This window comes from Myodes glareolus, chromosome 24 (assembly GCF_982192425.1).
Source record: "Myodes glareolus chromosome 24, mMyoGla1.1, whole genome shotgun sequence".
Classification (NCBI taxonomy): Eukaryota; Metazoa; Chordata; class Mammalia; order Rodentia; family Cricetidae; genus Myodes; species Myodes glareolus.
The window spans coordinates 28,895,707-28,910,023 of NC_142049.1; the positions used below are offsets into that span (position 1 = coordinate 28,895,707).

General features: G+C 36.2%; 1 protein-coding gene across 6 annotated transcripts in view; it reads left to right on the top strand.

Annotated features, from left to right (window-relative positions):
- The window catches only part of Mef2a (myocyte enhancer factor 2A), a 121,840-nt gene that overhangs the window by 55,955 nt on the left and 51,568 nt on the right, over window positions 1–14,317 (top strand). For all 6 annotated transcript variants that reach the window (XM_085682651.2, XM_085682648.2, XM_085682650.2 and 3 more), the window contains one exon: window positions 9,283–9,486. In XM_085682651.2, coding sequence (XP_085538777.2) covers window positions 9,283–9,486 — 204 coding nt within the window. The remainder of the gene's footprint in view (window positions 1–9,282; window positions 9,487–14,317) is intronic.

The window sequence follows — 14,317 nt, forward strand, 5'->3', positions numbered from 1 at the left end:
GTATGTGTCTAGTATAGTAACCTAGTTAGAGTGGTTCGTCTGATCAGCTTTTGTAATAGTCGACAAAAGCTTGCCTGCCTCCCTCCCTCCCTTCCTCCCTCCTTCCCCTTCTCCCTCCCTCCCTCCCTCCCTCCCTCCCTCCCTCCCTCCCTCCCTCCCTCATTTCTTTTAAACAAACAAAAACAAAAACCACAAAAAATGAATATCAAAACAAACGCAAAAAAATAAACCAATCAGACAAAAATAACAAAACACCTCAACCTCCAACACACCAACATGGAGTTCATTTTATTCATTTTATATTGACCAGTTGTTTTGGGGTATGGGAGTTTGCCTAAGATTGTGGTTGAGAATACCCATTGATGCCCCATTGGATAAAACTGATTTTTTTCTTTTTCCAACCATCAGTTGCAGATAGCTTGTGGGTTATGAGTTGGACTTTGCATCTTCTTTCCAACTTTTTGGCACTGGGACCCTATCTTGTTTAGGTCTTATATGTGCTGCCGTAGTCTCTGCGAGTTTGTATATGTATCAGTTCTGTTGTATCTGGAAGACACTGCTTTCTTGGAGTCAGCCATTTCCTTTAGTTCTTAAAATTTTTGTATCTCCTTCCCAAATCTTGAGGGGAGGGGTTTGATGAAGACATTCCATTTAGGATAGAATGATCTAAAATCTCTCATTTTCTGCACAGTCCAGCTGTGGGTCACTGTGTTAATTCCTGTCTACTACCAAGAAACTTCCCTGATGGGGGTTAAGAGAGGTACTGATCCATGGGTATAGCATAATGTCATTGGGAATCATATCACTGCTGTGTTCTTTAGCAGAATGATAGTAGATTATTCCCTTTAGGCTCATCACCTATCTAGTCCCAGGTTCTTGGCTACTTTAGCAATGTCAGGTATGGGTTCTATCTTGTGGAATGAGCCTTAAAGCCAATTTTTAAAAAAAGTGGTTGGATACTCCCATAACATTTGTCCACTGTTGTACCAGTATATCTTATGTATGCTGTAGATTGCAGGGTTTGTCGCTCGATGATATGAATGATGATTACTTTTTTCACCTGTGCTTCTTGTGTAGTACCTTCCAGCACTGTGAATGCTAATTGGTAGAGCTGAACCTTCTAGTTAAGAGCCAGTTTTCAACTTCTCCATGTTCAATGGCATGAGTAAATAAATGTCCTCAGGAATAGGGTCTTCCCATCAGGTTGCAGAGAGTTAACAGTAGCTTTGGCAGTAACCTGTAGTGTTTGAAGTAAAGGTCCAGGAGATCCATTTGGCCAATAATTCAACAAGATGTAGCTCATTCCTGACATTGGAGATTTTACTTAGTGGCATAGAATGACTAGTTGTAACACTAGTTTCTTCCATTATATGGTGACTCCATTTAAATTTCTTTCACTTGTGTATATATTGTAACTTCTACAGTATTAGGTTCCATATGGTTATTCAAAGGGCCATTAGTGTTAGTTGTCCCTTCCCATATTTCTTCCTTTACCTTGCTTTTCCATTCTATGCCCCACTTAATCCTTCTCTTCTAGTATCCCCTTTATCTGTTCTTAACACTATATTCTACTTCTCCTTTCTGGGGAGGTACCCTCCTTTACACTGGTCCCTTACATAAGTACCTAATCTCTGTGCTTATCTGTATTTGATGAGAATTTACTGAAATGTTTCTGCTTAATTTATATTTAACTAGTATTATAATGCTAGCTGCTTCAAATCTGTACTAGGAATTACCCTTTCCGTTTGATCCATTCTAATATACTAGTAGACAAGCAATAGTAACTAGTTTTAATCTGAAGTTTCAGTGATATCTGATGAAGTTGTTTGCCTTTTTGTGTTTTTATATTATCAAATGAGTTTCATTAGGGTTGTTTACTTGAGCATGGGTGAGAGGTTTTTCGTCTTGTTTTTTAAACAGGAGAAGAATGGCTTCATTACATAAGAAAATATCTCTTACTCCCTCATCAGCCATTAACTGTACTAACTATTTATAAATTATCAGGAATCAGGGAACCCCTCTCACTTCCATGACAAGATGTTGACAGGCTTAATCTTGTGCAGGTTTTGTGTAGATAATCTGAACTGCTGGGAGTTCGAGAGTCTGGCAGCCATGTCATGTTCAGTCAAGTCAATATTGCATGCATCCTGTATTAGTCCAGTTTCTCTAGAGAAACAGAACTGATAGAAGTGCATATATTGATCCAATTAAGAAAAAAATCTATCACATGTATACCCAACAGCTTGGGTTTTGGTTAATTCCAAGTGTAGTCATGTTGACAATCAATAATAGCCATTATACCTTTACACACATGTTAATTTTTTTATTTTTTTAGGTTGAAAGGGTGTCTTACTAAACTTCCCAAGATGGTCCCAGATTTGAGTGTTCAAATGACCCTCCCACCTTAGTCTCCTCAGTAGCTAAGACTGTAAGTAAGTGTAGGGAACCACCGCAGCTAGGTTTACTTTTTTTCTTTCCCTTATTGATGATGGCCTTTACGTTTTATTTAAGAACTTTCATTTTCCACAAGGCAGTGAAGAAAATTCTTTAGCAATAAAGGGCAATCTGGATGTTACATGTTACTCCATTTAATCACCAGAGTTGATTCAGCTGAATTGGCTGTCTAGACAGTGTCTCCTCCCACCTTGCCACTCATGTGCCTGGCAAAGAAGGGCATGTTCCCAGGAAAGGAGGACTGTTCTTTGCTCAAACATTTATCAGTAGCTACACTCCCTGCTTGGACCTCCATATAAGGGCTGAGATAATTATTCTAAGGTTTCTTCTCAAAGTGTTTTGTTTTACTTTCCATGTTTTGGATCTATTATCTATTGGGATTTATGTTTGAGTTGAAGTGTCAGAATCAGATTATTATTTTCCCAATTGGATATTCAGTGACCCAGTATAATTCATTGCATTTCTCTCCTGCCTGAGTTTGAGTCAAATAACAGTGTATTTGTGGGTCTATTTATGGACCCTGTATTTTGTTTCATTTGATTATTTGTATATCCTTGCTCAATTCTACACTATTGCAATTACTATAATTTGCTATCTGATAACATAGTTGGCTACCATTGTATTTCTGCAGAACAGACCGGCTATTCTTTACTTTAAATTTCCAAATGAAACTTTCAAATCAGTGTTTACACAAAGGCAGTCAACCAAGAATCTTCCTGGATTTAGGTATTCCCTACTAAATATGTGCATCCATTTAGGGACACAGAAAATTTCATAATACTAGGTCTTAGCACCCTTGAACATAATCTATTTTTCTTTTGGTTTTTATTAGGCATAGGGTTTGAAGCTTTTGAGCACATAGATCTTAGACATTTTTTGACATATTTCTAGATATTTGACTTTGAAAACAAAATAAAAAAATTTGGAATAACCCCTGTATTTTATCAAATCTCTATGGCTTAAAATTAGAATTCAACAACAACACTAATTGCAGAAAACCCGCAAACTTACAGAAATTGAACAATGCTCAACTGAACCACCACTGGGTCAAGGAAGAAATAAAGAAATTAAAGACTTCCTAAAATTCAATGAAAATGACGGTACAATATACCCAACCTTATTGGGCCCGATGAAGGCAGTGCTAAATGGAAAGTTCATAGTACTGAGTAACTACATAAAGAAGTTGGAGAACTCTTACACTCGCTAGCAAATTAACAGAACAACTAAAAACACTAGAATGAAAAAAAAAAAAGCAAACTCACCCAAGAGGAGAGATAGCTGGAAATAATCAAATTGAGGGCTGAAATCAACAGAATAGAAACAAAGAAAACAATACAATGAATCAAATAGACAAAGAGTTGGTTCTTTGAAAAAAAATCAACAGGATAAACAGAACTTTATCCATACTAACCAAAAGATAGAGAAAGAATATCCAATTAACCCAATCAGAAATGGAAGGGGTATATAACAACAGACACTGAGGAAATCCAGAGAATCATCAGGTTATACTCAAAAAAAAACAAAACAAAACAAAACAAAAACCTGTATTCCACAAAATTGGAAAATTAAAGTAAATGGACAGTTTCCTAGATAAAGTACCACATACCAAAATTAAATCAAGACCAGATAAATGTTTAAATAGACTTACAACCCCTAAGGAAATATAGACAATCATCAAAAGTCCCCCCCCCAAAAAAATCCCAGGACCAGATGGTTTCAGTGCATCAAAATTTCAGTGCATCAAATTTTCAGCATAGAAAATTTCAGTTTTATCAAAATTTCAAAGAACTAATACCAATACTTCTCAAATTGTTCCACACAATAGAAACTGAAGATTTATTACCAAACTCTTTTTATAAGACTACAGTTACATACCCAAACCACACAAAGACACAAGAAAGAGAATTACAGACCAATCTCCCTCATGAACATTGATGCAAAAATGCTGGCAAACTGAATCGAAGAACACACACACACACAAACATCTGCCATGGTCAAGTCGGCTTCATCCCAGAGATGCAAGGATGGTTCAACATACAAAAAATCCATCAATTCAATCCACCACATAGACAAACTGAAAGAAAAATAAAACATATCATCATCTCATTAGTTGCTGAAAAAGTCTTCTACAAAATCCAACACCCCTTCATAATAAACATCTTGGAGAGATCAGGGATACAAGAAGCATACCTAAACATCATAAGGGTAATATACAGCAGCCAAAAGCCAACATCAAACTAAAATGGAGAGAAACTCAAAGTGATTCCACTGAAATCAGAAACAAAGACAATACTGTCCACTCTCTCTATCTATTAAATATAATACTTGAAGTCCTAGCTACGGCAATAAGACAACAAAAGGAGTTAAAGGGGATACATATTGGAAGGAAGAAGTCAAACTTTTCACTGTTTTGGATGATATGATAGTATACATACGTGACCCCAAAAATTATACCAGGGAACTCCTACAGCTGATAAACACCCTTAGTAATGTGGCAGGATACAAGATTCATTCAAGGAAATCAGTAGCCCTCCTTTATACAGATGATAAGTGAGCTGAAAAAGAAATAAAAAAAGACATTACCCTTTACAATTGACACAAACAACATAAAATATCTTGGGATAACTCTAACCAAACAAGTGAAAGACCTGTATGACAAGAACTTTAAGCCTTTGAGGAAAGAAATTGAAGAAGACACCAGAAAATTAAAAGATCTCACATGCTCTTGAATAGGTATAATTAACATAGTAAAAATGTCAGTTTTACCAAGAGCAACCTACAGATTCAATACAGTTCACAATTCTTCAGAGACCTCAAAAGAACAGTATCAACTTCATATGAAAAAACAAATACCCAGAATAGCCAAAATAATCATGTACAATAAATGAACTTCTGGAGGCCTCACTATCCCTGTCTTGGAACTCTTTTTTAGAGTTACATTAATGGAAATAGCTTGGTATTGGCATTAAAAATAGACAGTTGGAGCAATGGAATCGAATTGAAGACCCTGACCTGTGAACACCTAATTTTTGACAAATAAACACAGGGAACCACTTCCTAAATATAATAACAAGACATTGAGAGCAGCAGAATAATAAATGAGACCTCCTGAAACTAAGACACTTCTGTAAGGCAAAGGACACAGTCAACAAGACAAAATGACAGCCCTCAGAATGGGGAAAAAAAAATCTTCACCAACCCCACATCTGAAATAGTGCTGATCTCCAAAATATACAAAGAACTCAACGAACTAAACACCAAAATACCAGATAATCCAGTTAAAAAATGAGTTACTGATCTAAACAGAATGCTCAACAGAAGGAACTCAAATGGCTGAAAGACATTTAAGGAATTGCTCAACATCCTTAGCCATCAGAGAAATGCAAATCAAACATTAATGAGATACCAGGTCATTTTACACCTGTCAGAGTGGCTAAAATCAAAGTCACTAATGACAGCTTATGCTGTAGAGGATATGGAGAAAGGAGAACACTCCTACATTGCTGGTGGGAGTGCAAACAACTGCTTTGGAAATTAGTATGGCGAGTTGTCAGAAAATTGGGAATCAGTCTGCTTCAAGACCCAGCAATACCACTTTTAGCCATATACCCAAAGGAGGCACACTCATACTTTAGGGACATTTGCTCAGCTTTGTTCATAGCAGCATTACTTGTCATAGCCAGAACCTGGAAACAACCTAGATGCCCCTCGACTGAAGAATGGATAAAGAAAATGTGATACATTTATCCAATGGAGTCCTACTCAGTGATTTTTTTTTTAAAAAAAATAACATCTTAAAATTTGAAGACAAATGGAAGGGAGTGGAAAAAACTATCCTGAGTGAGGTAGCCGAGACCCAGAAGGAGAAATATAGTATGTAGATACTCATAAGTGAACATTATGCATAAAACAAAGGATGTTCAGCCTACAGTCTACAACCCCAGAGAAACTAGGTAACAAAGAGAACCCTAAGAGGACATACATGGATTTGTCTAGGAAGGGAAAATAAACATGATCTTCTATAACCTTCATCTAATAACTGATGGAAGCAGATGCTGAGATACAGATGCAGAGTGGTTAGTTGTGGAACTAAGTGCTAGACAGAGTGCCCAAGTCCTATCAAAGAGAGGGATGAGTGATATGAACAAAGGAGTCAAGACCAGGATGTGAATTACCTATAGAAAAAGCTCACCCGAACTAGTAGGAGCTCACTGACTCTGGAGAAACAACCAGGAAACCTGCATAAAGCTGATCTAGCCCCCCTGAAAGCAGGTGGCAATGGGTGGCTTGGGCAGTTTGTAAGGCCACTGGCAGTGGGACCAGGAACAATCCCTAATGAATGATCTGGCATTTTGGAGCCCATTTCCTTTGAAGAGAAACCTTACTTAGCCTAGACATGAGAGGGAGGGCCTTGGTCCTGCCTCAGTGTGGTGATGTGACAGAATTTGCTGACTCCTCATGGGAAGTCTTACCCTCCCCGAGGAGCAGATGGAGGGAGGTGGGGTGATGGGAAGGTGTGGGGAGTGGGAGAGAAGGGAGGGGGAACTGGGTTTAGTATGTGAAAAAGTAAAATAAAACAAAATATTAGGTCTCCTAAATTTATTATTTTATTATTTATTATTACTTTTAGTGAATGCATGATTTGTTTGTGGAGAGGCACGTGAGCTGCAGCATAGTTGTGGAGGCCATGACACAATTTTGCAGAGTTGTCTTTTTCTACCTGTCTCTGGTGGGTTGCAGATATTGAACTCAGGTTGTAAGATTTGGGTGGTCAATGCCCTACTGACTCCAGAGGATCTGATGCCCTCTTCTGGCCTCTGTGGGCACTTTGGCATACATGTGGCATACACTCACACAAAAGTAGTGGGGATGGCAAGAGAAAATGTGGCTAAGTGATTACGAGCATGTACTTCTTTTTGCAGAGGGTCTGAGTTTGGTTCTTGGTGCTCCATTCACAATAAATAACCTGTAACTCCAGATCCAAGGTATCTGACACCCACATCTGGAGTCCAACACTGCATTCATATCCCCATACAGACATGCGTACATGCATGCAATTAAATATAAATTATTTAAAAAGTAATATTGATTTGGGCAGTGGTGGCACATGCCTTTAATCCCAGCACTCGGGAGACAGAGGCAGAGGCAGAGGCAGGAGGACCTCTGTGAGTTGGAGGCCAGCCTGGTTCAAGGACAGACTCCAAAGCCACAGAGAAACCCTGTCTCGAAAAAAGTAATATCGAAATATACAGATACCTGACATTGATCCCTGTCCTCCACAGGTACGACATAAACATATGTGCGTGCACACACATCATACACAGCAATAGAAAAGGACAGCAGAAATATTATTCTTTCTACTGATTATGAGCATTTAAAGGAAGATTTTCTTTAAGCTTCTCTAGAGCATAATTTGAAGACACATTCATTGTCTCATCTTTAACACTATCATACTGATTTTGAAAATATGTGTGGAGCTCAAAATTCCTTTGCAGCTAATACATCTATGTACATCAAATCATAAGTGGTTTAATTTTAACTATTTCATTGCCATACACATTACTTTTTATTATTTTTGAGAAAGTATATTTAATAAAGGTGTAATGTAATGCCAGGATTCAGAAAACCTATATTCATTGTAATAAAAACTAAAAATTGAATTTGACATGATGGTGCTTGCCTTTCTTCCTAGCACTTGGGAGGAAATGAGGGAAATGAAGAAAAATATGTAGCTCAATAAAAACAATAAAAAATAAAAATAATGTGTGAAATTATCTTCAGTTTGTATGCATGTGGTATATATGAAAGGTCAGTTCATTGTATGTCTAGTCCAAGGTCCTGTCTTTAGGCTAATTCACCATGAACATGCAGACATCCCATAAATACACAAAACCCATAAATCTGAAACACATTTTGGTTCTGAGCATTTTGGATGTATATTATTTGACCTGCATTAGCAAATTGGTAAGATAAATGAATCTGAGGACTTGATAAGGTAAAAGAATGTCTGCAAAGAGGGTACAAAAATAAGAGTTGAACAAGAAGCCATCAGAGTGAACTCTGTGACATTGAGGATTTTAGGTGATAATGATTATTGGTGGTGGTAGCAATGAGGATGTGACACTGGGTGATGAAGAGCAGGACTGGGAAAAGCAGTCAGGTGGTACTGCTTGAGGAAAGTGACAGGATTATGTGTCACTTCATGCTTACCACCAGGACGGTTATTGTATGGTATGATTTCATGTAAAGAGCTTGACAGTTCTCCATAACTGAGACTTTTGAAGGGAAAGAAGAGAAAATAGGGAACAATAAAGGACTTCTCTTTCAGGAACTTTTAGAATAAGATATATTGTTTTTAAAACCATAAAAAAGTTTTGATCTCAGAACTGTGTCAGTTAGCAGGTTTTAATTAGGGAAATAGTAAAAGAAATTGATGGCATCAGATAATTTTGCTGGTTTTAGATTAAATTTTAGTGGAGACAGTAAAAAGGCTTGGCAGGGAAGAGAAGCATAAGTTGGTTTAGTGATGTTACTTAATCATTTAGGAGCTGAAATGTAGAAGAGTTGGTTTCTGATGGTACAATTTAAGTTGAAATGTAACCTTGCCTTTGGTAGCAGTCATATAGCCAAGGATGAGAGAGCCTCTCTTTCAGAGCCCTTGGGCACACTCAGTAAATACAGGACTGCAATGCTGTGCACTGTCAAGGGGAGGATTATGTGGAGCACTGACTCAGTGTGAAGAAAGACTCATCATCAAGGAGACTGTTTTTCAAGTACAGCTAAGCATTTAATAAAAAAATAAATAAACCTCTGTTTTTTTTTTTCTAGGTCACTTTTACAAAGAGAAAGTTCGGACTGATGAAGAAAGCCTATGAACTCAGTGTGCTGTGTGACTGTGAAATAGCACTCATCATTTTCAACAGCTCTAACAAGCTGTTTCAGTACGCCAGCACTGACATGGACAAAGTTCTTCTCAAGTACACAGAGTATAATGAACCGCATGAAAGCAGAACGAACTCGGATATTGTTGAGGTAACACATATTTAGTAATGTGTGAATTGCAAATAATATTTTAAAAATGACACTAATTGTCATGTTTCTTTGTATTTCTAAAATATTAAACTATTTCTTAGAAGGACCTACATTTGATATTTGATGTCTCAGATGGACTATAAAACTTCCTATGTATTCAAACAAAACAATTAAGTTTTATACCATAAAATTTAACATTTAAGAATGTGTTTTTTAACCAGTGAGTACTTATTTTGCTTAAAAAGCAATAGCCATAATTTTGGTACATCTTAATTATTTTATTATACTATATATTAGTGATTACTCACATTAAACATAATGCAAGGAAAGTAATTTTTAACCGTACCTTTGTGTAAAGGAGTCCTTGTCTTAATTTGTCCATATTTCATCTAGTGTCTCTCATAGTTTTGTCATCCTATTTAAAACAAAGAAAGAGGGTTTCTGTTTGATTTTGTTTTTAAGGCAGAGATTTGCTATATAACTTAGGCTGGCCTTGAAATTGCCACCATCTACCTCACCTTCATTAATACTTTGATTACAGGTGTAAGCCACCACACCCAGTTTTCTTGAATGTCTTCTGACATTTTAAGTTAATGTCACAATTACCTTTGGGTATTTTTATGTTTATTCTTTATATTTAGAGGCTTTGTTCCATTTTAATTTTTGAAGGGAATATTTTCATTGCTTTAAAAGTACTTTCATTGAGCCGGATAGTGGTGGCGCACACCTTTAATCCCAGCAGTTGGAAGGCAGAGGCAGGTAGATCTCTGTGAGTTAGAGGCCAGCCTGGTTTACAAGAGCTGGTTCCGGGACAGGCTCTAAAGCTACACAGAGAAACCTTGTCTCGAACCCCCCCTCCCCCCCAAAAAAAAGAAAAGAAAAAAGAAGGAAAAAAAATGCGTTCATTGGCTTAGTTTTGTAATATTAGAAAGAAATCACTTAAAGTAGGCATTTTCTTGGAGAAAGTACTGAAACCATGTAAGGATGACACAGAACTCAATGTAAGAGAACGAATGCAGTCTGAGTTTGGATTTTACATCCGACAGTTGAAGATAATTATAACTATCATCTTGTGTCGGAATCAAATTTATTCACCTTCACACATAACAATACAGTTAGGAAAATGCTTTTAATTTTCTCCCTGAATCTTCCCGTAATGTGGGTTCTTTTTTGGATAGTGATTTCAATTTATTGATGGGGAAAAAAAATCTCCTTATTTTAAAAAGTAACATATTATGTTATGGTTATTAATGAATTGTTTCCAATTATAAGTAAAAGCATAGTATAATTACAGCTATGATCAAGTTACTGAGATTTATTTAAGGAGTCACTGCTTTGAACCTCCTGTGAAACGTGTTTGAAATTTTTGGGTTTTGAGTTTTTTTTCGGAGATGGGATTACAGGGTTTCTCTGTGTAGCCTTGGCTGTCCGGGAGCTCACTCTATTGATGAGCTCTGGCCTAGATCCATGTACCTCTGCCTCCTGAGTGCTGGGATTAAAGGCATGTGCCACCACTGCCTTGCCTAGTTTTTTATTTTACTTTTGTTAATCTCTTTGACATGTCTTTAGGAATACTCTTTAATGCAGTTATGTTTATGTCATTTGACAATTACTGTTATTTAGCATATATGTTTATCTTAGAACTTATTTGCAAATCTTATACAGTTTTCTCTATTAGACTCTTTAAGCATTTTGTATTATAATTTGGTAAACTAGATCATCTTAGTAAGTTTGCCAGGGACTTTAAATTTACTTGAAGTGTAAATGTTCCCAATATGTTTCAAATGGCTTTTCATTTTAAACATCTGTAAGTTTTATCAAAAGCTTCACAACCTTTCACTGAACAAAGGAATAAAATTATGAGCAAGTAGGTATGCTGGCTACTTTCATTGAAGAAAACAATCTCCCTCATAATCCTAACTACTCTACTCTTTTATTGCAGCAGTGTTGTTCTTGGCCTCTGGAAATTGAGGGTACTTCGCACAACCTAAAGCTAACGTCTTTAGAGAATGTGAAGAATATAATCTGGTTTAAACTTCTCAGAATTTTCAGACTACCTCATTCTTCATCTCTATTGTGGTCAGCAGTCAAAGTGTAAGAGAGTAAATCCCCAAAATTTTTAGCAGTCTCCTATGTCACAGTCTGCTTCAATATATTCAATAAGAGTGAGAACTTTGGCAGTTCAATTGCACTTAGTATTTTTAAGTGGTGTGTGCATATATGTGTGCTTGCATGAATTTATATGCACCACATGTGTGCAGTCCTGGAATTGGAGTTACAGATGGTTGTAAGCTACCATGTAGCTGCTGAGCACCAAACCTGGGGCCTTTGCAAGAGCAATAAGTGCTCTTAACCTCTAAATTATGTCTTCAGCGTTTTGGGATTTTGATGTTTTCTTTTTAGATGTAAGCCAATATGAATCTAATAGTCCTCTGTAAATTATAATTGTATAGGAGTAGCTATATTATAAACATTATTGATTTGTTGTAGTAGGATAAACTTGCGAAGTTTTTTGTTGTTGTTGTTGTCATATATTTCTTTTTTCATACCATTTCCATTCAAGCACTTGTAGTTGTAGGCAGGCACTTTGGTGTTCATTTACTTCTCTGTCCAAGGTATTTGAGGGTCTTCTGTGCTGAGGGCTCTGATGGGAGCTGTTTAGAAATTTCTGATTTGAACCACAAGAATACTGTGTTTTTATAAGCCAGAGTTACATCATATAACTAAAGGTTTTATATAAATAAACTTCTAACAAGTTGACAATGAGGTTTCAGATTTCTTGACTATCTCATGTGGGTAAATAAACAAACAGTTGTAAATGTTTATAAGTAATCTACTGTAGATATGTTCTGTTCTGTTGCATCCTTAACATACAAGCCCTTTTGAGATAACCATGGAAAGAAGAATGGGCACACCTGCACATTGCTACTTAACATTATGTGTATTAAGTTAGTGGGATGAGAGCAAATATCTTTTCTGAGAATACTACAAAATTCATATTGTACAGGGTAAGCACCAGCTAGAATGAAAATCTGAAATGCTCTTAAATCTGAAGTATCTGACACCAAGTATTTTGGATAAGGGTAGTTTGTATTTGAATATTTAGTTTTATTTAACTAAAAATATTAGAAACTCATACATAGAATATTAATCTTCCTTATTTCTTATGTCTGTGTTTTATAACTAGTCCTAGTATTTTAATTTAAAATTAAAATTTTTTGAGTTAATAAATAAAAATTTATTTTTCTATAGGTTTTTAATTGACATATTCAATTAAATTCATTTAGGGATAAAATAAGGCCTACAATGGGTAGTAGTTATACATACATACATACATACATGCATGCATACATACGTACATATCCTATCCCAAGAAAGTTGAATGCAGATGCCCCTTAACTTGCAACATGACATATCCTAGTAACCCAGAGATTGAAAATATTGTAAATTGAAATCCACCTAACTTACCCAATGTTATAGCTCAACAACACAATGTACTGCAGAGTCTAGATTTTTTATCTGATGATGCCAGATTGCCAGTGAGCTGTAGCTTTGCTCCTGCCAGAATACTGTACTGTGAATCACTGACCCCAGAAAAGGTGACAATTCAAAGTGCATTTTTTTCTACTTAATACACACACACACACACACACACACACACACACACTTTACTATTACTATACGGTTAAGAATTTTATGTCAAAGCAATAGGGAAATATTAGTAACCAATACAATGGAAATGTATACATTTGTTAATTAAGGGATTGTCATTAAAGTTGCTTTGTAAGCGATTTCATGACTCAGTTTCTTTGAAATGATGAGCCAGTACTATATCTAAAAACCCATCTTATTTAAAATGTATATATACTGCTTTCCAAAAATATTTATATTTTTGTTTTGTCTTCCTTTTCAATTTTTAAAACTACTGATATTTATTCATATCAACATCAAGAATATTTTAGTATCACATAAGTAAGATTTAAATTCCACTATAGATGCATTTTAAAAAGTACTGTAAACAGTTTTGTTTCAGAATGTCAATTGTGGACATTCTTACACTCTGCCAGTTCATTTTCAAAGGGAAAAATGTAGATGCCAAAAAATATATAAGAAAAGACTCATAGTTTTCCAAAATATACTTAAGGATCATGTAAGCAAAAATCGAAAGGTGATGCACAAATTTTAGTACTACTTTCTTATCTAGACAGAAGAGGATATGTCCTAAAGCCACACAGTTTAGAAAGTGCCACATATTGAAACATTAAATTTTTTTGAAAGACTTTGTGGGTATCTCTGTTACTGGGATGTGATACTCAGTTGTAGCATAGTGTATTATCAATTATTATGTAAGAAATTGTCACAAAACTACAATTCAAATCAATATATATTAGAATGTCACAGTTTCTATTGGTCAGAAATCTGGGAGTAGCATAGCTTGAGCCTTTTCTAAGGGACTGCCACAGGTCTGCAGTAATCATACTGCTTTTAATCTCATATGAAGCTCAGCTGGGGAACAACCTACTTCACACAGTTGAATTTTGGCAAGATTTTGTTCCTGACATTCTCAGCTTGTATTGTCACTACCCACCCAGTGGTCACTCTTAATTCTTGTCGTAGGAGCCTGTCCTTCACATGACAACTTACTTCAACAAAGTCAACAATAGAGAGTACCAGATAAACGCATCTTGTCTTAGGAGCCATTGTAACATGAAGGGGGCTGGCTTGTTGGGGGTTTTTCTGTCCTGCCCGGACCCCCAGCTGTTTAGTCCCAGAGAAAAATCACACACAGATCTCTGTAAGTTATAAAGCTGATTGGCCCATTATCTCTAGC